This window comes from Armigeres subalbatus, chromosome 3, assembly GCF_024139115.2.
Source record: "Armigeres subalbatus isolate Guangzhou_Male chromosome 3, GZ_Asu_2, whole genome shotgun sequence".
Lineage (NCBI taxonomy): Eukaryota > Metazoa > Arthropoda > Insecta > Diptera > Culicidae > Armigeres > Armigeres subalbatus.
Genome location: NC_085141.1, coordinates 196147361 through 196173273, shown reverse-complemented (window position 1 = coordinate 196173273; position 25913 = coordinate 196147361). Strand labels below are relative to the sequence as shown.

The 25913-nt window shown below is 40.3% G+C and overlaps 2 protein-coding genes across 4 annotated transcripts in view; one reads left to right on the top strand and one right to left on the bottom strand.

Annotated features, from left to right (window-relative positions):
* Positions 1-7674: 7674 nt before the first annotated feature.
* LOC134222214 (histone H4-like) lies at positions 7675-8298 on the top strand. Its single transcript, XM_062701357.1, has 2 exons — positions 7675-7794; positions 7867-8298. The coding sequence occupies exons 1-2, from the start codon at positions 7675-7677 to the stop codon at positions 8296-8298; spliced, it is 552 nt and encodes a 183-aa protein (XP_062557341.1).
* A 7334-nt stretch (positions 8299-15632) lies between these two features.
* Positions 15633-25913, bottom strand: part of LOC134224655 (uncharacterized) — a 43244-nt gene continuing 32963 nt past the window's right edge. For all 3 annotated transcript variants that reach the window (XM_062704137.1, XM_062704138.1, XM_062704139.1), the window contains one exon: positions 15633-17535. In XM_062704137.1, the coding sequence (XP_062560121.1) occupies positions 17419-17535 (117 nt within the window). In that variant the 3' untranslated portion in view covers positions 15633-17418. The remainder of the gene's footprint in view (positions 17536-25913) is intronic.

Below are 25913 nucleotides of genomic sequence, written 5' to 3'. Positions count from 1 at the left end.
AACTGAACAGGCGTCGAGGTGGCAACCCCACAACACACCATTCTCAGCATTTCACGTGTTTGCTTACCTTATTACAGCATACACAACAGTTTCATAAAAAAAACGGCTGACGAAAAAGCTCCATGGTACTGTGAGCGATATTGTGGTTAAGCTGCATGGAAGTATAAGTTAAATAATTTTCAAATTTTACAGTGAAACTTTCTTTTCCCTTATTTGCAGGGTTTGATTGTATGCGATCAGTTGCTAGAGGAATGTTACACAATAATAAATCAAGACTCTCCGACATACAACCACAATGACACAAATATCAAACAGCTGTGCTCCAATCTATTTATTATATGTGGTAATATGTGATTTTACGGACTCTTTGCTTGGTTTTGCTTGTCCGTAGCCAAGCCATTACCGAGACGATGCCAATCGAAAGTGATGTCACAGCATACCTAGTGAGAGGAAAACTGCAATCCTACCCAATTGTTGTTGCCGCAGCAGAGTGCGATAACGACACAAAAAAACGTTTCTGTTGATCAAAAAACCGCCATCGCCAGCTGCTGTAGGCGGGTTGAGGCAGCAATGGACCAAATGTTGTGTCTACCGTTTAGCTGAAGCCCTTGAGCAAATATTTCGTCTGATGGTCGTTGTACACCGCTGCCGTAACTAAATCTCATCATTGCTGAATTTTTGCCAATAGCGCATGTAAAATGCGCTTGCATAATGACTCTGCAGTTTTGAATCGACCCATATATTTCAGTTAAGCTGAGATAAAGCACGTGTCGAAATTGAAACAAAACATAACTGACACGAATGGGCTTTGACTGATACATTCGATTAGGCTCAGTGATAATTACAGCCATTGACTTATCTTCGTAGCTTCTGTTTTTCGTTCATCATAATATGAATCAGATATCATGCGATTTCGTTGTACAACGAATAACCAGTCATCATTTGTGATCGGGCAGGAAATTCGATTGCATAATTAAAAATTGCTTAGTTACGTCCTTGTATTGAATATTGCAAGAGAATCCTTATTTACAATTCCAAACATGAATAGCAGTATTTGGTTCATTCTGTGAGGTATTTCCGCAGTGCACAAAATAGTCGGAAAGATTCAGGGAATTGGTATCAAAGCGCACATCATTAGGGGTCGTACACTAATTACGTAAGCACTTATAGGGGGAAGGGGGGCCTGCCATTTTCTTACGTTCCATATAAATAAAAATTTATTTGTATGGGAAAAATCTTACATGGGGGGAGGGGGGGTTAAAAAACCCAGAAAAAATGCTTACGTAATTAGTGTACGGCCCCTTAGAAAAGAATCATGAAAGGTGGTAGAGCAAATTTTGATTTCTGTTGACTTAAAGAATCATACTTTGTACCTATGTGCAACATACTTTTCACCTGAGTTAATCAGCGACGTTGATCTTATCAATGGACATTGGGCACCTTCGATCAGTTGCACATATTTCTGAGAATGTTTCTTTTTTCGTCTGAACTCCAGAATGATTTGAAGAATTCAGAACATCCGGTTTGGACATATCCAAATCGTGAATCATGCACATGGGCTCTAAGGGCATGTATGGACCCCATGGGATGCTATGGACTTTGTATTGAGCCCAGTTATCACGGTGGATCAATTGGTCTGAACTCAAGAATGATTTGGAGAAGTTAGAACATCCGGTTTGGATACACCTAGATCGTAAATCATGCGCATGGCGTCTAAGAGCCTATATGGACCCCAGGGTTGCTATTGGCATGATATCGAGCCCAGTTGTCTTGGTAGACCAAGACGTCTGAACTCCAGATTGATTTGGAGAACTTACAACATCCGGTTTGGACACACATAGATCGCTAGCATAGGAATGAGCGTTAGCATAACAGTTCCCCTAGATCGTAAATTATGCGCAGGCCCTCTAGGGGGTTGTATGGTCCCCATGAGTTTCTATTGGCTTTGTATCAAGACCAGTTGTCTTGGTAGATCAATAAGTCTGAACTTCAGAATAATTTAGAGAGCTCAGAACATTCGATTTGGACATATCCAAGGCTCTGAAATCCAGGATTGTTTAGTGAACGTTGGACATTGAACGGATTCGATGCGTTCGACACCGTTGTTGTAGTTAGGACTCCAGACTGCAGAGCAGTATTCCATTGCACGAGTGAGCAATAGAGTCACTTCAAGCAGTAAATGTCGGTGAAATTCTGAATTCGATCACAAATCCAAGAGCCATGGGTGGTTTATCAACAACATATGATGTGTGATCCGAGTATGTCAGTTTAGAATCCAATAGAACACCGAGATCTTTCACACAGCGCACTCTTTCAATAGTTTCTCCGAACAGGCAGTCGTTAAAGGTAATCGGTTGTTTCTTTCGAGAAAAAGTTATGATTGAGCATTTTTTCGGGTAGTACACTAATAACGTAATCATTTTTTCTGGTTTTTTTAGCCCCCTCTCCGCCATGTAAATTTTTTTCCCATACAAATCATTTTCTATTTATATAGAACGTGAGAAAATGACAGACCCCCCTCCCACGTTCGCCATAATGGCGGCTGCCATAAAGAAATCTGACAGTAACTGCTTCCGACGCTTGTTGTAGCTTAGTAACCATTTCACATTGTTTATTTATTCCCTAAAAAAATGTCACGAAACGTAAAAATCTGGAAAAAACAAATTCGTAACAAGCATTTCTTTATTAAAAACTATTTTCAGATATGATCAAAACATTCATTATTTCTGTATTTCAGCTTGACGTAATTCTCCACTGCACAATTTGACTGGAATGTCCTATCTGCACAAAGGAAACTAATACGCAATGGTACTAACGTCTCAGGTACTAATGGTACAGCACAGTGTAGTGATTTATATTAGTTTCAGTAGTCGGATAAGAATATGGCTGAGGTACTCCGGCTTAAGTAATACGGACATATGCACCCAGCAGTATATTTTCAGCTATATTTTACAATATGGATCTACGTTGAGCTGCGTTTACGAGAGGTAATAAATGCAAGTTGCTTTCTCCGAAAATCAGACTCGGAAAGCGGATCTCAACATGCGCCATGGAGGGGCAGAACGTGCGGCACAGTTACCTGCATCAATTCCTTGGTATTATTCACTCCACGGGTGCTTTAAGCTAAGCTTAGAATTGATGATTTTTCATAAGCACAAAAAATGATGACCATAAGTTAGCAGAGAAACGCTATGCATAGGTGACAAATATGACTAACCAGCCATTTTATAAAAACCTTTATTTAAAAAAAATAAGATGTAAAGTAAAACACCTACGAATTGTTAAATCGATTGCAAATCTATTTCTCTTACACGAATACGTTTCATGCTTATACGATGTGCGCTAGAATGTATCACTAATCTGTAAAACATTATTTAATTTGGTATACTTGAAAAACCTCTTGGGAGTCTTTTAACCAAGAATCATATCGTATGGGTTACAAGCACAATGTACAGCGGGGTGCATATCTCCGTGTTATTCAAACCGAAACACTTATACTACTGAAACTAATTTAAATCACTGTGTTTTTCCTTTAGTATCGTTGCGATTTTTTTATGCAGAGCAGATAGATTTGAAAATTGTGTTTCATTCATCTTATACTGAAGCTTAACATTGCTTGTTTCAGCCAGACAGTGCAAAGTTATCTGGGAAAATTACGTCGACCTATAATAAAGAAAGATTAAATTATTATTGATATAATAAACAGCCTCTTATTCAGAAATGCTTGTTACGAAATTGTTCTTCCAGATTTTTTTCTTTTCGTTACCATTTTCGTAAGAATAAATAAACAATGTGGAATGGTTGCTAAGCTACTATTACAAGCGTCGCATGCAGTTCAGCGTCGGAAGCAGTTACTGTCAGAATTCTTTATGGCAGCCGCCATTATGGCTAACGTGGAAAGCTGGATACGACCCCACATTTACTTAAGGGTCCTGTACACCTCCAGTGGTGCAAAGAGCCGACTTGAAAGATCTCCATCCTGAGCGATGTCCAGCTATCCCTTCAACCTGTTGCCAGGTTAGATTTCGGTTTACTTCTTTGATTTCTTTATTGAGGCTTCACCGCCATGAGCCTCTGCTGCGATGTCCCGCTGGGTTCCAGACAAATGCTTGTTTACAAATTTCGTTTCCCCCCCGCTATGTAGAGTGTGGCCGACCCAGCCCACATCTGATCCCGAATTTCTGTTGCCATCGGCCTCTAGTGACAACGACGATGTAACGCGTTGTTTGAGATCCAGTTGTGAGGCCACCAGGCCCGAATACCGCAGGCATCTGTTGTTGAACACCTTCAGCCGCTGAGTGTTCTTCACTGATACACACGATGTTTCACTAGCGTATAACAGCACAGATTTCACGTTAGAGTTGGAAATTCGTATTTTGGTGCGTTCACTTATCTGCCTGTTTTTCCAGATATTTCTTAAACTCGTAAATGCAGCCCTTGCTTTCTTGATTTGGCTACCAAGATATTGGAAGCTTTCAACATTCTTCAGTGATTGCCCGACTACTGTGAAACTGGAAGGGGCTACCTTGTTTACTTCCAACGATTTGGTTTTGTTGAAATTGATGACTAAGCCTGCCGAAGAGGAGTGCTCCGCAAGTTCGTTTAGCTTACTCTGAATACTCTGAGCGAGGAGTGCAACGTCATCAGCCAATTCGAAGTCGTTTAGGTGCTCTATGGTTATAGGCTACCATAGCAGCATTCGGTTTGGTTCACGGTCAATCGAACCTACCAGAATCTCGTCGATTACGATGAGGAACACTGCTTGCATGGGGCCTCGGTTCTGTCCATTAGTATGTACTTTGTCTTTGATGCATGCACCACCAGTCCATGTTTCAGGCGGGTATACAGTTCTGCCACCTTTGCAAATGTTCGGCCGACAATGCTCGTGTCATCCGCGAAACAAATAAATTGAATGGATTTGCTAAAAATTGTACTATATATTTAGCTATACAATGCAGGGTGTCTGCAAATTATCCGTACAACAAGACAGGTTTTTAAATATTTTTTGGAATAAATTAAAGAACCAGCATGCATTGCATGTTATTATAATACGACTACATAAACCAAGCTGAATTTGTTCACATTAAAATGACTCCTGTATCCTGAGTTGTACGCCTTCGATCGTGTTGGAAAAAAATCACGATGGCCGCACGTTTCTATACAGATACTTTTCACACATTTTTGACGATTGTGACATGATTTCAAATGTCTCGATAATATGTTCGGTGTTTTGATAGCTGTCGATTTCAAGATGGGTCATAGCCAATGATAAATTCAATCCAAATCGGGTGAGTAGGAAGGCAATCCTTTTTGTTCGGAAAACCGGAAAAAAGCATTCACAAAGACTTATTTTTTTTATACATGAAATGACGCTCTGTGTTCTCAGAATATACATCTGTTACAGCCTGCTGAGTTATTATGTCCATATAGCTACCGATTCAGTCCATTATTATCTGTTTTTGCTTTGTTGAAGCAGACAATCCTACCTCTTTGTAGACTTCGTAGACAATCCTACCTCTTTGCTCGCAAGGCTACTGGAGATACACATTTTTCTATATAGTACCCATTTCAGTGGTCCTTCCATTCTTCGATCTCTCCTTATCTCGATGGTCCCTCCAATATCGAGATGCGGAGAGGCGACTGTATTACCTATCGTCAATTGGTTTAACTTGCATCAAGTATATTTTTTTAAATTGTGACATCAATGTTATCGCGGGTAGCAGGGACTATGTCCAAGGGCTTAGCGATCCCTCCCCAGGCCATCTGCGAGTTGTGGTGCCTACCTAGGATGTGGTAAGGTTTTACAGTGGACCTTGTTAAACTTCTTTAAAAAGCTGCATGTATCCAAAAGAAGGCTCTGCAAAGCGACCGTGTGCCGCTCAGAGCGCGCAAGCCCAAGTCATGGGGTTAGGTGGGACGCTAAACAGACCTGACACGACGGACCTCCGACGAAACTGGGGGTTTGTGCAGGCCCAATAAGCCGCCTTTAAAAACAGTCATTACGAACGACATATAATCGTCAACATGAACGCTCAGGTAGGAAGGGAAGAAATGTAAAGACTGGTCATCGGACCGCATAGTCTGCACACCGTATCGAACGGCAACGGTCAACGATGCATAAACTTTGCAGCCTCCCGCGGAATGTCCGAAGCACTTTCTTCCCCCGCAAAGCGTAGCGTCTCTAGAAGATGGCTGGAGAGATATTCGATCCGCTATTGGAAGCACCGCAACCGCTGCACTAGGAATGGTTTCCCCGGATCAAAGAAACGACTGGTATGACGGCGAATGGGAGCAGTTGGTTGAGGAGAAGAATGAGCATGGGCGAGATTGCTACAACACCGCACGATGACAAACGAGGCACGATGCAAACTGGCGCGGAACAGACAAAACTCGATATTTCGGAGGAAAAAGCGCCAGCATGAAGATCGAGACCGTGAAGAGACGGAGCAACTGTATCGCGCTAATAACACACGAAAGTTCTATGAGAAATTGAACCGTTCACGTAAAGGCCACGTGCCATAGCCCGATATGTGTAAGGACATAAACGGACGAGCGTGAGGTGATCCAAAGGTGGCAGCAGTACTAAGAAGGGCACCTGATTGGCGATGTGGTAGACAACCTGGGTTGGTTATGACCTGGGAGTATACGCGTTCCGGCTCCGAATCTCAAGTTGTATGCTACCAGCTAACACTAATCGCAAGAGAGTTCGTGGGGCAGTACCAGGCGGGATTTATGGGTGAACGCTCTACCACAGCTACACAGACCAGGTGTTCATCGTACGTCAGGTATTGCAGAAAAGCCGTGAATACAACGTGCCCACACATCATCTATTTATCGGCTTCAGAGCCGCATATGATACAAACAATCGGGACCAGCTATGGCATCTAATGCACGAAAACGGATTTCCGGATAAACTGATACGGTTGATTAATGCGACGATGGATCGGGTGATGTGCGTAGTTCGAGTTTAATGGGAATTCTCGAGTCGCTTCGATACGCACAGAGGGTTACGGCAAGGTGATTATCTTTCGTGTTTACTATTGCTATGGTTTCGCCGACGACATTCATATTATGGAACGTAACTTTGAGAGGATGGAGGAAGCCTACATCACACTGAAAAGCGAAGCTAAACGGATTGGACTAGTTATCAACACGTCGAAGACGAAGTACATGATAGGAAGAATCTCAAGAGAAGATAACGCAAGCCACCCACCACGAGTTTGTATTGGAAATCAAGGTGGTTGAAGAATTCGTGTACTTGGGCTCACTGGTGACCTCCGATAACGATACCAGCGGAGAAATTCGGAGACGCATCATGGCAGGAAATCATACGTACTTTGGACTCCGCAAAACGCTCCGATCGAGTTCGAGATCGAGTTCACTGCCGTACCAAACAAACTGTCTATCTACAAAACGCTCATTAGACCGGTAATTCTATACGGAAACGAGACCTGAAAGATGTTCGTGGAGGACCAACGTGCACTGGCGAATAGAATATCAAGTTGAAAATGGTTAGAGGTGAGCCAGCCTAGGGCTGAAAAGACAAAATAAAAATTTCAAAGCAATGTCTTCAATCACTATCAGCTCAGCAGCCACCGCGCGCAGGTCTACCGATGACGCCACCCTCGCCATCGCTGCGGCAGTTGTCACTGGGACGAAAAATTACCTTCAGTGATGCCCGCCCCGACCACCGTGTCCGCTCTCCGTGAATGCTCAAACGAAAATATCGTGCGCGCCAGAAACACGGTTCTTTTTATGAATAGAGAAAATGATGCGGTGGGCTCCGCCCTAACAGTGAATCAAAATGTGTACCGGTAACGTTTACCAATGGGGCTGGGCTAATGGTTTTACTTTATTGGATATAAGAAAACTGCTGTCTGGAACACGCACATCCACCAATCCACCAACATCATACTGACCGGCCGTGGCAAAGGAGGCAAGGGTTTCGGTAAAGGAGGGGCGAAGCGCCATCGGAAGGTGTTGCGCGACAACATGCAGGGTATCCCCAAACCCGCAATCCGGCGGCTGGCTCGCCTTGGATGGGGCAAGCGTATCTCCGAGCTCATCTACGAGGAAACCCGCGGTGTGCTCAAAGTGTTCCTCGAAAATGTTATCCGGCACGCTCTAACCTACACGGAGCACTCCAAGCACAAAACGGTCACTGCCATGAATGTCGTCTACGCACTGAAGTGCCAGGGTCGCACGCTGTATCCAACGGCCCTATTTGGGGCCACCAAAAACGTATCCAATAAGAAAGGGGGTTACTCGAAAGAGATGATGAGAAAGATGTCAGCCTAAGATTTATTGTGGTTTTATGTAGTGAGTGAGGCACGGAAAATGCTGGGTAAAGCGTACCATTGGTATTTCGCGTACCTTAAGGACCCCATCTCGCAGTCCTTAGCCTCTTACCCAGCAACTCCTATCCCTACGTCCCCGTGGTGCTGGCCGGGATACGAGCAACCTTAGGGAAGATTGGATAACCAACCCCGGTGGGAACTATGGTCGTATGCTAACGGGGAGGGGGGGGGGTTTGCTCCACTCCGGAAGTGCAAATCTTATTGAGCATCTGTTCTCTATGTCAGGATCGGCTCACAACAGCGTCTGTTCTCCATGTTAGGGGCGGCTGATCATCGTTCGAGTGCCAGCGAGGGACTCTAAGTGAAACCACCATGAAAGCACCATGGTCCACCGGAAATAAGGAGGAATGGTCCTCCGGAAATTTAGGGGGTTTGGTGTCAGGCCCTGCAAGCCAGCCAACTTACGCACGCAGCCAAAAAACTCACGCCACGAACAATCAACAAGAGAGTACGGACCGGAACCATCGGCGAAGACCACTGCGACGAAAAAGGACTAGCGATTGGAAACTCGGTTCATGGAAATGCAAATCTCTCAACTTCATCGGGAGCACACGCATAATCGCCGATGTGCTCAAGGGCCGTGGATTCGGCATCGTAGCGCTGCAGGAGGTTTGTTGGAAGGGATCAATGATGCGAACGTTTAGATGTAATCATACCATCTACCAGAGCTGCGGCAACACACACGAGATGGGAACAGCTTTCATAGTGATGGGCGATATGCAAAGGCGCGTGATCGGGTGGTAGCTGGCCAACGAGAGGATGTGCAGGTTGAGGATCAAAGGCCGGTTCTTCAACTTTAGCATAATCAACGTCCATAGCCCTCACTCCGGAAGCACTGATGATGATAAGGACGCATTCTACGCGCAGCTGGAACGTGAGTGCGACAGCTGCCCAAGCCACGACGTCAAAATCATTTCGCAGCACCTACTTCCAACACAGCCTTCCGTATCGGTACACCTGGAGATCACCACTGCAGACAGAATCACAAATCGACCACGTTATGATTGATGGACGGAACTTCTCCGACATTATCGACGTCAGGACGTATCGTGGCGCTAACATCGACTCTGACCACTATCTGGTGATGGTTAAACTGAGCCCAAAACTATCCGTCATCAACAATGTTCGGTACCGACGACCGCCACGGTACGACCTAGAGCGACTGAAGCAACCTGATGTCGCCACTCCTTACGCGCAGCATCTCGAGGCAGCGTTGCCGGAAGAGGGTGAGCTCGATGGGGCCCCTCTTGAGGACTGCTGGAATACAGTCAAAGCAGCCATTAACGACGCAGCGGAGAACAACGTCGGGTATGTGGGACGAAGTCGATTGGTTCGACGAAGAGTGCAGAAAGATTGTGGAGGAGAAGGACGCAGCGCGGGCGGTTGCGCTGCAGCAAGGTATCCGGCAGAACATGGAACGTTATAGACGGAAACGGAGACAGCAGACCCGCCTTTTTCAGGAGAAGAAACGCCGCCTGGAAGAAGCGGAGTGCGAGGAGATTGAACAGCTGTGCCATTCTCAAAAAACACGCAAGTTCTACTAGAAGCTCAACGCATCCGGAAAGGCTTTATGGAGGAGAACGGCTTCCCTGGGTAGCTTACCAAACTGATCAAAGCAACGGTGGATGGTGTGCAAAACTGTGTGAAGACTTCGGGCGAGCACTCCAGTTCGTTCGAATCGCAATCGGGGACTAAGACAAGGTGATGGACTTTCGTGCCTGTTGTTCAACATTGCGCTAGAAGGTGTCATGCGGAGAGCCGGGTATAACAGCCGGGGTACGATTTTCAACAGATCCAGTCAATTAATATGTTTTGTGGATGGCATGGACATTGTCGGCCGAACATTTGCAAAGGTGGCAGAACTGGCAGTTGGACTTGTGGTGAATGCGTCAAAGACAAAGTACATGCTTGTGGGCGGAACCGAGCGCGACAGGGCCCGCCTGGGAAGCATTGTTACGATAGACGGGGATAGCTTCGAGGTGTTCGAGGAATTCGTCTACCTCGGATTCTTGCTAACGGCTGATAATAATATTAGTCGTGAAATGCGAAGGCGCATCATCTGAGGAAGTCCGGCCTACTACGGGCTCCAGAAGAAACTGCGGTCAAAAAAGATTCGCCACCGCACCAAATGTGTCATGTACAAGACGCTAATAAGACCAGTTGTCTTCTACGGACATGAAACATGGACAATGCTCGAGGAGGACTTGCAAGCACTCGGAGTATTCGAGAGACGGGTGCTTAGGACCATCTTTGGCGGTGTGCAAGAAGACGGTGTGTGGCGGCAAAGAATGAACCATGAGCTCGCCCAGCTCTACGGCGAACCCAGTATCCAGAAGGTAGCTAAAGCCGGAAGGGTACGATGGGCAGGGCATGTTGCAAGAATGCCGGACAGCAACCCTGCAAAGATGGTATTCGCTTCCGATCCGGCAGGTACGAGATGACGTGGAGCGCAGCGAGCGAGATGGGCAGACCAGGTGCAAAACGACTTGGCGAGCGTGGGGCGTATTCGAGGATGGAGAGATGCGGCCTCGAACCGTGTATTGTGGCGTCAAATTGTTGATTCAGTGTTATCTGTTTAGATGTAGACTAAATAAATGAATGAATATAGTGAGTGAACTTTTTGCAGCTACTATCTACCGACAACCGCTTCTCGGACCGATACTGACGCAATGATTCCGCTATTGATACCTATCAATCATGTTTCGTACTTTGAAGGAAGTGATTCTCGAGTCAATATTTTATTTATGTTCTCAAAAATGCGCTTTTTCAAATCACTGGCAGCACAAAACCAAATTCAGAATCTTGCTAAAATTTCACTGGACGTCAACTATTTGCCGGTCACAAGTGTTAGCACTTTGGAAAAATATTCTCAGCCTTACACTTTCTTTCCCAATGTACTAATGGTCCTCAGAAGAACCGATCTATGTCCAATTCCCTATCGTACTGCAACCGGACGAAAATTTTACTCGATTGATGCTGTCGCTCCAACACTGGGAAACGACGTCTTGGATGGTCTGCATTTCGCCAGACAATCGCCTACGATGCTGGCTCATAACTACCGATGGAATGCTCGAAATCCGGGAATGCTCGAACGAAATTGACGCGCGCGCCCGTAACATGGGTTTTTTTTATGCATGGAGAAAAAGAGCAATGGGTCAAAAGAACCGTAGCTTACACTGAATTGATGTCCGTGTTGGGGATGCATGAACGGGATTAGTTCTGAATATTTAACTGGATTTAGAAAGAATTGATATTTTCAATAGTTTGATGTTGACAATCAAAATTTTCAATAAAATTTGCAAATTGATGAAGTGTTTCCGAATGGTTTAATGTATAGGGTGACATGGTATTTTGGACTTTTGGCAATATTTTGTTTATTTCGCACATAAATATATTTCGACATGTGATTATGAATGAGGTAAAACAGACACATGATTCCTATTTGCTTAAAGAAAGGTGAATAGAAAAATACGCTAAATATAGCCAAAAGTCCAAAATTTATTCAGGTGTCCAAAATACATGATTTACCCTATATCTCGAAAATCCATCAAAAGATAAAGGCGTTATTAACTTTTAAAATCTTACATGATTTCATGATTGTTCCCTATTCTGAAAATTTCAAGTAGAGTACGTCAAAGTAGAGTACGCAGGAAAATTTCATTTTGTGAGGACGACATCCAAATCGTTGCAAGTGCCACATTACACGGAAAAACTCAATTTACCCATTAGTGGGTACTTTTATATGCCGCTGAACTTCAATAGTGAATAAATTGCTGTAGCAACCACCCGCCGACACTCGGACTGGCACTGACGCTACGATCCCGTTCTATGTTCTATGTAAAAAGTACGTTTAAAATCAACTTTCTCAATCACTAACAGCATATAACGGAACTCAGAATCAAGTTTAAAATTTTCATTGGAGAATCTTCCAGTTCCTAGCGATTGCACAATGGAAAAATGATTTCAACTTAACCATCTTTCCAAATATAATGATGGTTCTGAAAAGAACGAATCTCCACTTATGTGCCTCACTAACAGCAATCACTGGCCCACGTGACCGGCATCCGATGATGCTGCACTACCACCGCTGCAACAGCCATTGTCGCTGAGACCGCTTCTGGACCTCCTGGTCTGCTCTACGTGAAATCCTGAATGGAAATGACGCGTGTCGGGTCTTTTTATACACAGGAAAAAGGAAGCAGAGCATTGACCGCGGTCGAAACAAAAATGTAGTTAAAGTTTATAAAGAAGTGCTGGAGCTGCGCGCATGTTCGTGAAAGCTAAAGGTTGATCGATTGTTGTCAAGGCAATGCCCTTGTTAATAATTCCGATCAATCCATTGCGAATGCGCAAACATGTTCAGCGTAAGGATTATCAGGGAAAGAGGTAAGATTTTGATAAAATGTAAATAAACTTAAAGACACTCGCACAAAAGATATTTTATTTACTAGATAAAGATTGTCGCTTCTGTTCCCTTTGTTCTGCTGTCCGAAACATGTGTGGTACATACCTGTCAAATCGTATGGATTTTCCTTCTTTGACATTAAGCTCCCCTATCCTCGCCAGCAAAAGATGTTCCGGACAGCGACGACAGCGACAATCTTTATCTAATGACTAAAATATCTTTTACTCGCACCCACACAAACGAAAGGCACACATGCACATATACACATGTACAAATATACACATACAAAAAACCTTAAAAAGTAAAAAAAAAACACACAAAAACACACATATATATGCATATATACTGATGGACTTGGGTGTTCGTCATGTTTTTACAGTAATTTCTGTGAAAACATGACGAATACTTTTGTCCAACAGCGTATACACACACATACAAATATACACGTATATGCACATAACACACGATTACACACATACACATCCTTACAAACATATTTTATATTGTATAATTTTATTAGGTACCTGCACTGATGAACGTACGTATTCGTCATGTTTTCATGGTATTTTTTATGAAAACATGAGGAATACTTTTGTTAGTCAGTGTATATAATTTGGAAGCGTTTGATACGGGAGGTCCACGCTTTCTTCCTTCCCTTTCGATTCCAAGCTATTGAGCGACTTTAGGCATGCCTGCAGTCGCCTGGTATCTAGGAGTCATCTCTGCGGTACATGCTGCGTAGTTGGCCTGGCCATATGAAAAGAAAAATGACGGAATATAGAAACCGTCGTTTTCCAGGATGCTTTCAAGTATTGGCTACGCAAGTATGAGATTAGATTAGATTAGATTAGATAATCAATCGTATCGATGAAGTTGAAAAATTGCTGAAGAGTTTATGAATCGATTGATAAGAATATCTCGAAATTCCTTCGAAAGATAAAAACGGTATTACCGTTTGAAATCTCTCCTAATTTCGTGACGGTCTCGAATTTGGACATTTCCGTTTTACACCCTGTATCCGAGTCTCCCCTTAGAGGTAGTTTACGTCAAAAACATCACCTTCATCAAGTGCTGCCGAATATTTCTACCCTAGCTGCGAATGGTCATATTCTTGGAGGCGGCGAAATCAATTAGCTGTGTGCCGTTTTCGTTCGTCAGCCAGTGGGCGTTTAGCTTTCCAATTATCGGTCGAAACTTCTCCACTTGAGCGTTCAAATCGCCTGTGATAAGTTTGACGTCGTGGCTTGGGCAGATGTCGTACTCGCAACTCCAGACAGTGAAGTTCATATATGAGTTCAGAGTTCTGGTCCGGCGAACTCGCTGGCCGCTCTTAGCTCGAAATGACTCCTGAAAACCCCTCGGATGGGTTTTCTTCACTTTTTAGCCGGCGTCTAATCCTGATGAAAGACCCGATTGATGATAGCCGCCTTTAAGGTTTTCTACCAAGTTTCATGAATTTCCCTCCCTGCAAAAAATGTCGTGAGCGCAATGTGTCTACATCTTACCCGAGCAAAGTCTGAAACATAATGAGACCATATAGAACACTTATTTAGACTTTGTCATCAAATTGAAATCATGATTTGTTTTCAAATATGAATCAGCATGAGGTCGTGGGTTCAATCCCAGGTCCGTTCCATTCTCCTACTTTGTATCTTTCTCTATATCTCTCATGTTCTAGCAATCGCTAGAACTGGAAATGGACTTCCATACCGTTTCCATTACTATACCTTCAACTTGAGTATTCTAACAGTAATCTGCTAGAATTGGAAATGAACTATATAGAGCTCGTTTCCTACATCCAATTAGAAATTCCATCAGTTGCCTTCTCCTATCTATCACATTGGCAGCTCGTTAACCAAGACGGACCTCTGCCCAGTAGGGTAAAGGATGTATTTTGGACCACCCTTACGAGAGCTCTTATTTTGGACCACCAAGAGGAATTTGCACTCAGTGGTCCAAAATATGAGCCGTCGAACTGGTGGTCCAAAATACCTCCCTTACCCTACTTGTACATTGAAGATGTGTGCTAGTTCCAAGCAAACATCTGTTGGTTCCCTGTGCATAATGGAGTAGCAACTACGAGCAGTCAATCAAGCTCAAGCTCAAGCTCAAGCTATACGTTTTGTTATTTTAACCGTCAAAACGACCAAAAAGATCTCATATTAAGTAATCATAATCGGCGATTTCACAACATCTAAACAAGTTGTCGGTTTGCTCGAGTATATATTCATCGACTTTTGAGCTGCATCTCGAGCAAAATCTGAAAACATAATGAGAGCATATAGAAAACACATTTTGATTTTGACATCAAATTGAAATCATAATTTGTTTTCAAATATGAATCATCATGATTGATTACATATTTTGATCTAATTTTGCTGTAGATTTCTAGATTGAATGACATATTGACATCAAACTGTGTACTTATTTTGCCATCGATATCAATATCAAATTTAGTTTTTGATTTGCTCTCATCGATAGCAGGAATAGTTTTCGATTTGATGTCACAGTAAAAATTTTCTGCTATACATTTTGTTATTTTAACCGTTAAAACGACAAAAAGATATCAAATTAGGTAATCATATTTGGCGATTTCACAACATCATAACAAGTTATCGATTTGCTCTCAAGCTTTGCTCGGGTATACAACACAACCGATTAAGACCTGCTATTTTTGATAATGCACAGATACGGGTTTCTGGACAAATTGATGCAATTTTTCGAAGGGAAGATAGATCGGGTGGTGCCCGTCATTTGAATGTTCACTTATAAAGCTGAAGGGAGAATAGTTTTATTCAATAGGTAATGCAGATATTTCTTTTGAAGAATAAGGGCGTTCTTTCTAATATAATTTGTAAATACAACCGAACTTGTTAGTGCGTTAAGATGCATTTATTACTTTATATAATAATTTGTTAGACGATCGATTTTTTGCATTATAACTCTAGCTTGATTTAATTGTGCGAATTGTAGAAATTGCATTTACTCATCGAACTATCAGAATCGAGAAATCCCTCCACCGTTTGAATATGACGAAAGCAAATTATATGATTAAAACATGTTGTACGTTTGCAACGTTCGTTACAATGTGGTTCAATAACTCATTGTTCAGTACGGTCTGTAACATAGAAAGCTTGTCAATGCGCAGCATATTTTCAAAGGAAACAAGTGTAATCTCAAATCTCATAGATTTTCAACCAAATAATCACATAATTTGAAAACATTACATTGTACACAAGTCGAACGCGTTAGTTACTGGCATGGTTTTTAAACACGATTGATGTAATTAAAACCGTCTTTGTTTAACACTGGGTAGTACGGATTTTTAAAACTGTTATTATACAGGCTTTGAGAGTAAAAACTGTTTCTCTATCAAGTACTATGTACTATAAAATATCTTGTATTCATCATGACTCGCGTGTAAATACGCCTGAACGATGGTTCCCCAATGGTCAGATATCATAATTGATGGAAGCTGACTTTTTCCTTCAGATTTCATGTCAGATTTCGTATGTCAAATCATTACGTCTTTCGAGCCATTCTGAGCTCATGTTCAATTTGATTGTACCAACAACAGAATTTATACAGATGCTTAAGTATAATGATGATCGTTTAATGGTATGTTGTCGATATGATAAAAGCTAACTATCGTATGCAAACATCCTTAGATCAAAAAGTTCACTGGGTTGTTATCGAATGATCCTCATAGTTTTATTCAAGGACATTTCCTAGATTGGTTTACAGTTTGAAAGTTCTTGGACGTTATTCAATGGAACATAGGACAAAAATGCATTTGACGGTAGTTTAATCAATATAGATTTAGACTTTATAACATCTCATAAGTTATTCAAAAAATGTTTCCGAATTGCTGGATGCAAAAATGATGTGTAAGTTCCAATTAACATGGATAGCTCTATCCTAGGGACCAATTTTGTGTGTTCAAGGCACTTATTCAAATAATAATAAATGTCTTATAGGGCAGAAACACAAATCTGTTTGGCAGTTACAAACAAGTTTAGGCAGTGCGGTGAGTTTGGACAAATTTGACCATATGTCAAAAATGACATAATAAACATACAGTGTTGCCTTTATGCAGATCTTTCACTTATGTTTGTGATACATAAAAATATGTTGATATACTTAGTCAATTGAAAAATGTACTTTTAAATCCACTCTGCTTGTCACAGTAATACACAGTAATACACTAAAATATTAGACTTTTAAGCATCACCTCATTATTTACCATATCTAAAAACTTATTTAAAAATTGCTTTTAATGAATGGCTAAAACAATCCAATACATTTCAAGTTTCTTCTATATTCTGGTTACTTCTTCTAGACAGTAAAACTCCTATTCATTCATGAATCATAGAACAATAATATACTTTCAAAAAGACAGATGCTAATAAAATGTGAATCATTCATTATAGTGACATATTAATGATCTAAAATGTGCTCTTTTCGATCATAAGGATGCGTAGGTATTACTACCAAATTCGGTTTAGTTCCTTGTCATTAGTTATATGGTTTGATAACGCGTTTGTGTGTTAGTAAATTTCGAGTTAAAACTTATTCGAGGCGTAGATATTACTATTGGCACTTTTCGATAACCACGTTGCTAATTCTCTATTTCTGGATAATTTTCTCTTCCTTACATTACCATTCATCATCTCGATTTGTTCTGTAGTTAGTTTTTCTGGTTTCAATGTACTGCGTTTGGCTCTCGTGGATAATTTGACGGTTATCTCCCATTTGAGCAACGTTAGAGTGTACCTGTAAGTATAAACATAATATTGGAGTTCAGTGTCTTTATACGAAATACCTGTAAACAGTAAAAGGTCTGTTATAGAAACAGTACGGTTCGTTTAAGAAGATAACGACCCGATCAGGAATACATAATAAAATTATAACTCAATTCTATCAATGGTTGTTATTTGAAACAACGAGTGTTATAATTAGATAATTCGATAGAAATGTGTCTTCGACCAGTTTTATTTAATATCAAAATTATAACAACATTAGTTATGTATATTTACACAAAATAATTGCCTACATTTTTTGGTATTGGAAAAAAAGCGGAGGTAATCACCTCCAGTATAACTTGACTCAATGTTCGATGTTAATAGCTAGTACAAAGTTAATTGCCTACATTATGGATGGAAATCCGGCGTTGTAGCGTACCACATTTTTATACGTGATGTAGGCAATTACCATGAAAGTAGATTTTTGTACCTCATAATCATATCAACGGTTGTTATAATGTTGAAATGAAGGTAACAACCTCTGATATAATTATGTTACGGCTAGAGGGAATTTTGATATAATTTTTGTTATTTTAACAAACAAACCAGCCAATTTTATAACACATTTTGTTACATTATTTTTCTGAAATAAATAACTCCCCTTGTTATAATTTTGTTGTGCATTCTTGATCGGGGAGGGTGGCAAATCTAAGAGCACGCGTAGTACAATAGATTTTTGATTCCAGATCTCTATAGAATACAAAAGGATAACTGAAGAAAATTGAGAATATTTAACTATCAGCTAAGCACTGATGGGTGAGGTGATGCATTGGCGCCCTTCAAGGTAGTCGAGTTAGGGAGGGGTCTCAAATTAGCCTTGCAAGCAAAGGCGTAGGATTGCAAATCCTGAGATGGCGAGTTCGATTCTCGGTCCGGTTTAAGATCATCTTTATGTGGTGGTTTTCAATTTTGTTTATCATATCTTCAATCGAAAAATCCTACATTTCAGCCTTCAATATTGTGCTTGCTACACAAGGTACGTACGTGAAATGGCGGGCATAGAAAAGCTTTTGATTAATAACTGAGGAAATGCTAATAAAATACCAGGTGGAAAAGCAAGCAAAATTCCAATGTAGAATGTAGAATGTAGAGCCATAGAAGAAGAAGAAGAAGCAGAAGAAGAAGGTCAAGTTCATCGTCTACTTTGGATCCTAACTAACGGCTGATAAGTATGTTCGCCGTGAAATACGAAGGCGCGTCATTAGTGGAAGTCGGTCCTACTACAGCCTTCAGAAGAAACTGCATGAGCATGATGACCGTGCATTTTGAAGTTGCTACTCCGTGATTTACCAGAACAATTGAAATTACACAGTAAACCAATGCATGGAAGCCACACCCTCATTAATGAACACTTTTTTGCGTTATTGAGAGAGATTTGATATTTATTTATTGCTTCTACCTTGATTTCTTTATTCCTGATTTTTTTAATTTCTTCTATTCTATTCAATTGTTTCGAGAAAGCATTTCTCGTTTACTAAGTACGAGTAAAGGCTTTACATTTGCACCAAAAACAAAGTTTTTTGCCTTTCTCGTACAACTAAGTTGTACCGAAAGGCTATCATTTCACTCCGAAAACGAACTTTTTATAGAAGACCCATAGTATTATATACCAATCGACTCAGCTCGACGAGCTGAGCACATGTCTGTCTGTCCGTGTGTATGTGTGTGTATGTGTGTGCACAAAAGCTATAAAAAACATTAGACAACTTTTCGTATAGTAATCCTTAACCGATTTCTTCGCAACAAGTTATAACGATCGGTCATTGCGTTTGGAAGTTATGAAGAAAATGGTACATCGGACCATATATACTACATATAAGGTTGGTGTCTCAACTAAATGCGAGAAAGGCACCACCAACGCTAGGTGGATTAATCTGGGTTTTTTTTATCAATATTGCAACAAGTTGTACAACTGTACCATTGGTTTGTATAGACAATGATTTAGATTGAACCCCAATCTTAACAAAATTATCCAAAATATTATTTTTCAAACACAAACAGCGTTTTCAAATAGAGATAAATAGAGGCCGGAGAAAGCAGATATTTTTATGAAAATTAAAAAAAAAACAACTAATTTTAATAAACGATTTTTTTTCGTGAAAAAGAAGTTCATCACTTAATAAACGAAATTGTTAACCTAGTTAACCTAGCGAACAATCGTAGGATTGCCATTGTCTCATATAGTTTGTCACAACTTCTTACGTTTATTCCATACCAAGAATGTTTGGTTTCTGAAATGAGACACTACTTATAAAGTATTAAAGCTCTGAAAAGTCTCTCAAGATAGTGTTGAATGCATTCTCAATACCTTTAAAGTATTGTGGATTTTGTTGAGATTTAGAAACAATATTTAATTTGAGTTTTTTTTTCACAATTTTTGGATTCTAATTCATTAAAAATAAAAGTATTTAGGCTTCTGATTGATTATGTTTTCCCAATTCAACTTGAAGAAAGGATATTTTCAATAAAAAAATAGAATTCTGTTTTTACACGACTTTTTCTGGTCGTACTTTTGATCGTGTGGCTTCAATTTTAACCTTTAATTTCCCATAGATGAAGAAACAGCTAATAAAAAAATGATTTCATTAGTACATTATTTATTAGAGACAAGTACAAAACACTGAAGACGGCCTTACTGTTGAGGTCAAAAAACGTATCTGTCAAAGGTACAATCAAGTGGTGAAATTAAATGGAATTGTGCGAACTCGTCTTATGACAAGTGTTATATAAGTAGTGTTTTAAATTCGGCTTTGATTTTATTAACAGAGGCTAAAAGCGGCGATGCCTCCAAAAACTAATTAAAGATGTCGACCATAATCTATCCTGCCAGAAGATTATAACGAAAGCCGACTGACATACAAATCTTCCAAATCGTCGCTTTGCGCCACTCTAGGTGGATACAACCGTTAAGTAAGTGGAAGGAACTGGATGTGGTACTCGTTTAAGCCATGGTCCAATAAAGGAAAAATATTGGGCATTTATAAAAAAGATTGTAAGTTGTTTTAGGATGAAACGCACAATTCATCGAGAAGTGCTATCCTAGTTGATAATACATTAAAATGCTATCCTGTTTCATAATTTGTCGAACGTGATATTGTTGCGGTTATGATTGAGGTATCAACCACTGTACAATGGAACAAAAATTGACCATAACGCGAATAAATTCAATATCTCGGTTCGGTACTTGTGGATTGCGCTGAAATTTTGTCACAAATCGTAGAACTTTCTGGGGAATCATGCAAAGGAGGTTTTGTTCACTGCACGAAGCTGCAAGACCTCCTTTTACCCCAATGTTCTTTATTTGTTATGTAATTCATCAAGTTCAAAGTTACAAATGATCAACAAAACATGACATATTTGCCCTCACATTTCATTTAAAAAAATCGTGTTATGTGAGCTCTGTTTATTGCACGATGTTGGAAATTTAGTTCTTCCTGATTTTACCCCACGCTCTTATGTTTCTCAAATTGCTCACTAATAACCTTATATTACTAGACTGATATAGAATTTTCCAGGGAATTGAGGGGAGTTATTTTAGTCCCCCGTACGACTAAAGAAGCTAAAATATTGCTCATTTTACCCCACGCTCTATTATTTTCCATCTATTACCCAAAATGCCAAGGTCTTCCAGAAAACATAACAAATAAAGAAATTAAGGTAAAACGAGATCTTGCAGCTTCATGCAGTGAACTTAACCACCTTTGCACGATTCCCCAGAAAGTTCTACGATTTTTTACAAAATTTCAGCGCAATCCGCCAGTACCGAACCGAGATATTGAATTTATTCGCGTTATGGACTATTTTTTTCCCATTGTACAGGGGGGTGGTAAACTGAGGTTGTTGAAGCTCCGGCATATTTCCCTGGTGATGCTTCTGAGGTGCCTCATCCTGAAATCACTTCACTGAGTACTGCAGAATGAAAAAAAAAATTGTTCATCATAGGGTGTGATGCTAATGCGCATCATTTTGTATGGGGCAGCACGGATACCAAGGTGAGTGTCTTTTAGAATTCTTCTTCTTCTTATTATTATTGGAATTACATCCCCACACTGGGACAAAGCCGCATCGCAGCTTAGTGTTCATTAAGCACTTCCACAGTTATTAACTACGAGGTTTCTAAGCCAAGTTACCATTTTTGCATTCGTATATCATGAGGCTATAACACGATTGCTGTGTACCGTTCTCAAAGTTCTGTGCAAAATTATCCTAGCCCGGATTCAGGAGAAGATCGATGCGACTCTCCGGCGGCAGCAAGCCGGATTCCGTGCCGGAAGATCCTGTGTGGACCATATTGTCACGCTCCGTATCATTCTGGAGCAGGTCAACGAGTTCCAAGAGTCCCTTTACTTGGTATTCATTGACTACGAAAAAGCTTATGTTAAGAATATGTGGGGCGCCCTGAGACGCAAGGGAGTTCCTGAGAAAATCATCGGCCTCATCGAGGCACAGTACGAGGCCGTACTGTAAACTGTGTACTGTAAACTAGCATTAGACTGGAACCCAGCGGGACATCGCAGCAGAGGCAGACCCAGAGGCTCATGGCGGCGAAGCCTCAATAAAGAAATAAAAGAAGTCGACCGAAATCTAACCTGGCAACATTGAAGCGATAGCCGGGCAACGCTCAGGATGGAGATCTTTCAAGTCAGCTTTTTGCACCACCGGAGGTGTACAGGACCCATAAGTTAAGTTTAAGTATAACACGATAATACTTTTATGTCCAGGGAAATCGAGACAATTTTTAAACTGGAAGTTGTCTAGACCGGCTCCGGGAATCGAACCCAGCCACCCTCAGCATGGTCTTGCTTTGTAGCCGTGCGTCTTACCGCACGGCTAAGGAGGGCCTTTTAGAATATCGCTCTTCTAATAACATTGATTTATGTAATTAGGGAACTGAACCTACCTTTATAACCGCAATCAGATAAGAGGTTCTAAATTTGACGCTCTGTAGTGCTGCAATTTACTAAAAAAATTGTAAACTGGGAAGAGTTGGACGAAATTTCGCTGTCCGATCACAAACATATTACATTTGAATGGAGTGGATGTTACTCTTCTCTACCGTCATTCAGATTTCCAAAGAAAATAAACTGGAATGAATATGTATAACACCTGAGTTCTGATTTATTTACAAAGTGTGGTAAGATATCTGTTATTCAAGAATTGGATTCATTTGCGCAAAACGTAAATGGTAAAATAATCGATTCATTTAACTTGAGCTGTCTAATCAAACAATCGTCCACTAAAAGGGATGTGCCGTGGTTGAACTCGAAAATGGAAAGACTCGAAAAAAAATCTTGGAAAATGTTCAGTAAAGAGGTTAATAAAGACAATAAAAAATAAAAAATAAACTTCAAATTGGAATCAATATAACAAATGCCTCCGTGAATACAACAAAGAAATACGTAAATCCAAACGTCGAACTTGGGTTCAAACATGTGAAGGTATAAATAGAGTTCCTGATGTTGCAAGGCTACAAAAAACGCTTGCAAAAGATCACACTGTCGAACTTGGTAATCTGAAGCGTAGTGACGGTGTTTATACTAAAAGGCCACGAATAACTTTAGATTTAATCATGGGAACGTATTTTCTAGGCTCAATTGTTTGTGATTCAAATGATCTTCAATCGATTGAACTTGGTATGTGTTATATATCTGATAGAGCAAGGAACAGTGAGCCCGACATCGGCCGAAATATTGTGTTCTGCATTGCGCGGCCGGTAATAAAAATCAGTGCACTGCGTTATTTCTCGTGTTTCAGGTATTGCGCTTTGCCTACCAACTAACTGATAATCCTTCTTGTGGTTTTTGTGGAGACGCAGAGGTAAACACGGTCTTCAAATAGCAAGAACCACCTACTAATATTCCTTCCCTCTTCCTAACTGACTACAAGGACGTGGCCGGCGCCATTATTGATCATTTTAATATTAGAGCCACTGAAACTTGCACACTGAGAATGTTTGAACAATCCCAGTCAATCATTCAGTTGATTCTTTGTGCAATTTCACTGATTCTGGTCAATCACGGAGTAGCAACCATAGATATGTGTAGTCGGTCAAAGCTAAGCTAAGCTAACTTGGATTTTTTGTTTTATTGGAACATGTTATTTATCTGCTGGTGAATTGGTTCTCCTGCAAGATATTCCTAGCAACTACTTTTGAATGTAGGTACCACAGATTTTTTGTTCCATGTTTTTCCAAGTATCCATAATGTTTGTGGTTTAGTGAAGCACTCATAAGTAATCTAAATATGCAATTTTGGAGCTTGTCACCGATGTTTTGTGTTCTGCAGTATTATTTGTGGAATTTGACCATTTTTGTCCTTCTTATGACGACGGATCTTTCAAGCATTGTTTTGAGCTCAATTTCTCTCCTACAGCAAAGTTATATACAACTATTTATGATGAGAATGAGTGACCTCTACGACATCCGTACTCGGCACAGTGATATAACTGTTCGCCAAATCCACGTAAATGACATTTTTGATTCACTCAAAGGTTTAGATGCGAACAAGAGCCCTGGTCCTGATGGAATTCCTACACTTTTCCTAAAAACCTTAGCTACTGAGTTCACTGCCCCATTGTTGTGGTTATTTAATATGTCCCTTGAAAGCGAAGTCTTTCCTAAGTTATGGAAAAGATCCTATTTGACACCAATTTTGTAGTTATCGTGGTATAGCCCTTTTATCTTCTATTCCAAAAGATTTTGAAGCAATTGTGAATGGAAAAATCTTTTCTCAAATTAAAAATAGAATCACTTCTACTCAACACGGTTTTTTCAAAGGTCTTTCTACTACCAAAAATCTTCTTGAATTTGTTCAATACTCGCAATCGGTAATCATGTAGAGGCTCTATACTCAGATTTCAGTAAAGCATTTTATCGCGTTGACATACCTTTGCTTCTTTTTAAATTAAAAAAGATGGGATTTCATCCAGAACTCTGTAAATGGCTTGAATCATATTTGACTGATCGCGATTTAGTAGTGAAATTTAAAATCTTTTCCTGTTCTTGCCACCTCTGGAGTTCCACTGGGCTCACACCTAGGTCCTCTACTATTCATTATATTTATCAACGACTTATCCTACATTATAAAAAAAATTAAAATTTTGATGTATGCTGACGATATTAAACTATATTTAGAAATTAAAAATTCTGAAGATATCATCGCTTTTAAAAATGATATTATTTTATTCAATACATGGTCTAACAAAAGCCTACTGTAACTAAATATGTCAGGTCTCCATTTTCAATTACACATTTTAACCGGATTGAGTCAGTCCAGAAACAACTTTTATTATATGCACTTCGAAAGCTAAGTTGGACTAATTTTCCTTTACCATCATACGAAGCTCGATGTATGCTTATTAATATCCAAACTTTAGGTAATAGGTTTGAGTATGCAATGACATTATTTATAAATAATTTAGTTACACAAAAAATCGATTGCAATGAATTATAAACAGTTGGAATGGGCGAATATTTGCATAGCTAGGAAGTACCGACCTGCAAATATTTGTATTTTTTGTAATAGTCAAGCAGCGCTCGAAGCTCTGTTTACTTATAAATGTACTTCTAAGCTTGCTTTCGAGTGCATTCTCTCATTACGAACGCTATGTCAAAAGAATGCAGTACATTTGTATTGGGTTTTAGGGCACTGTGATATTGAGGTCAATGAAAGGGCAGACGAGTTAGCAAAATAATGTACCAATTTACAGTTCATCGGCCCAGAGCCTTTCTGTGCAGTATCGTATTGCACGATAAAAATGGAACTCAAATGTTGGGAAGAACAAAGGGTGATGACCAACTGGATAGCCGTTACAACTTGTGCTCAATCAAAAAGATTTATTACGCCTGAAGCAGTATTTACTAAAAGCCTACTCGAACTCAACCAGCGAGTTCTGATTACATTCACGGGCTTAGTATCTTAGCACTGTCTGAGTAAATATCATTTGAAAAATATGGGCCTAATTCAAAGTAATATCTGTCGTTTCTGTAGCATGGAACGTGAAACATCGGAGCATCTGCTTTGCTGTTGTGCTGCATTACATAAACGAAGGTTCAAAATCTTAAATGGTGCATAAATGCAACCTGAAGAGATTTGGACGGCAAATCCCAAAAGGGTAGTTGATTATATCAATGCCATTTCGAGAGGATGCGTCAAGATGCCTAGTTGTTATCATTATTTATTGATTTGCCAGTTGATTTGATACGAAATATTAAATAGGGATTCACTACATAAGTTCAATTAGTGGACACAGTTGGCTTACTAGTCAATAAGTCGAAGGATAGGAAACGGTTTAAAAAAAACGAGTTGTGATAATTAATGGTTTCCCAAACCCAAGCAATGCGCTTGTCGT

Excerpts from the sequence above, each read along its gene's own strand:
- LOC134222214 (XM_062701357.1), top strand. The coding sequence starts at position 7,675 with ATGCCCGCCCCGACCACCGTGTCCGCTCTCCGTGAATGCTCAAACGAA. Across the intron at positions 7,795-7,866 it reads CGGTGGGCTCCGCCCTAACA|AAAACTGCTGTCTGGAACAC; the intron begins GTGAATCAAAAT and ends ATTGGATATAAG.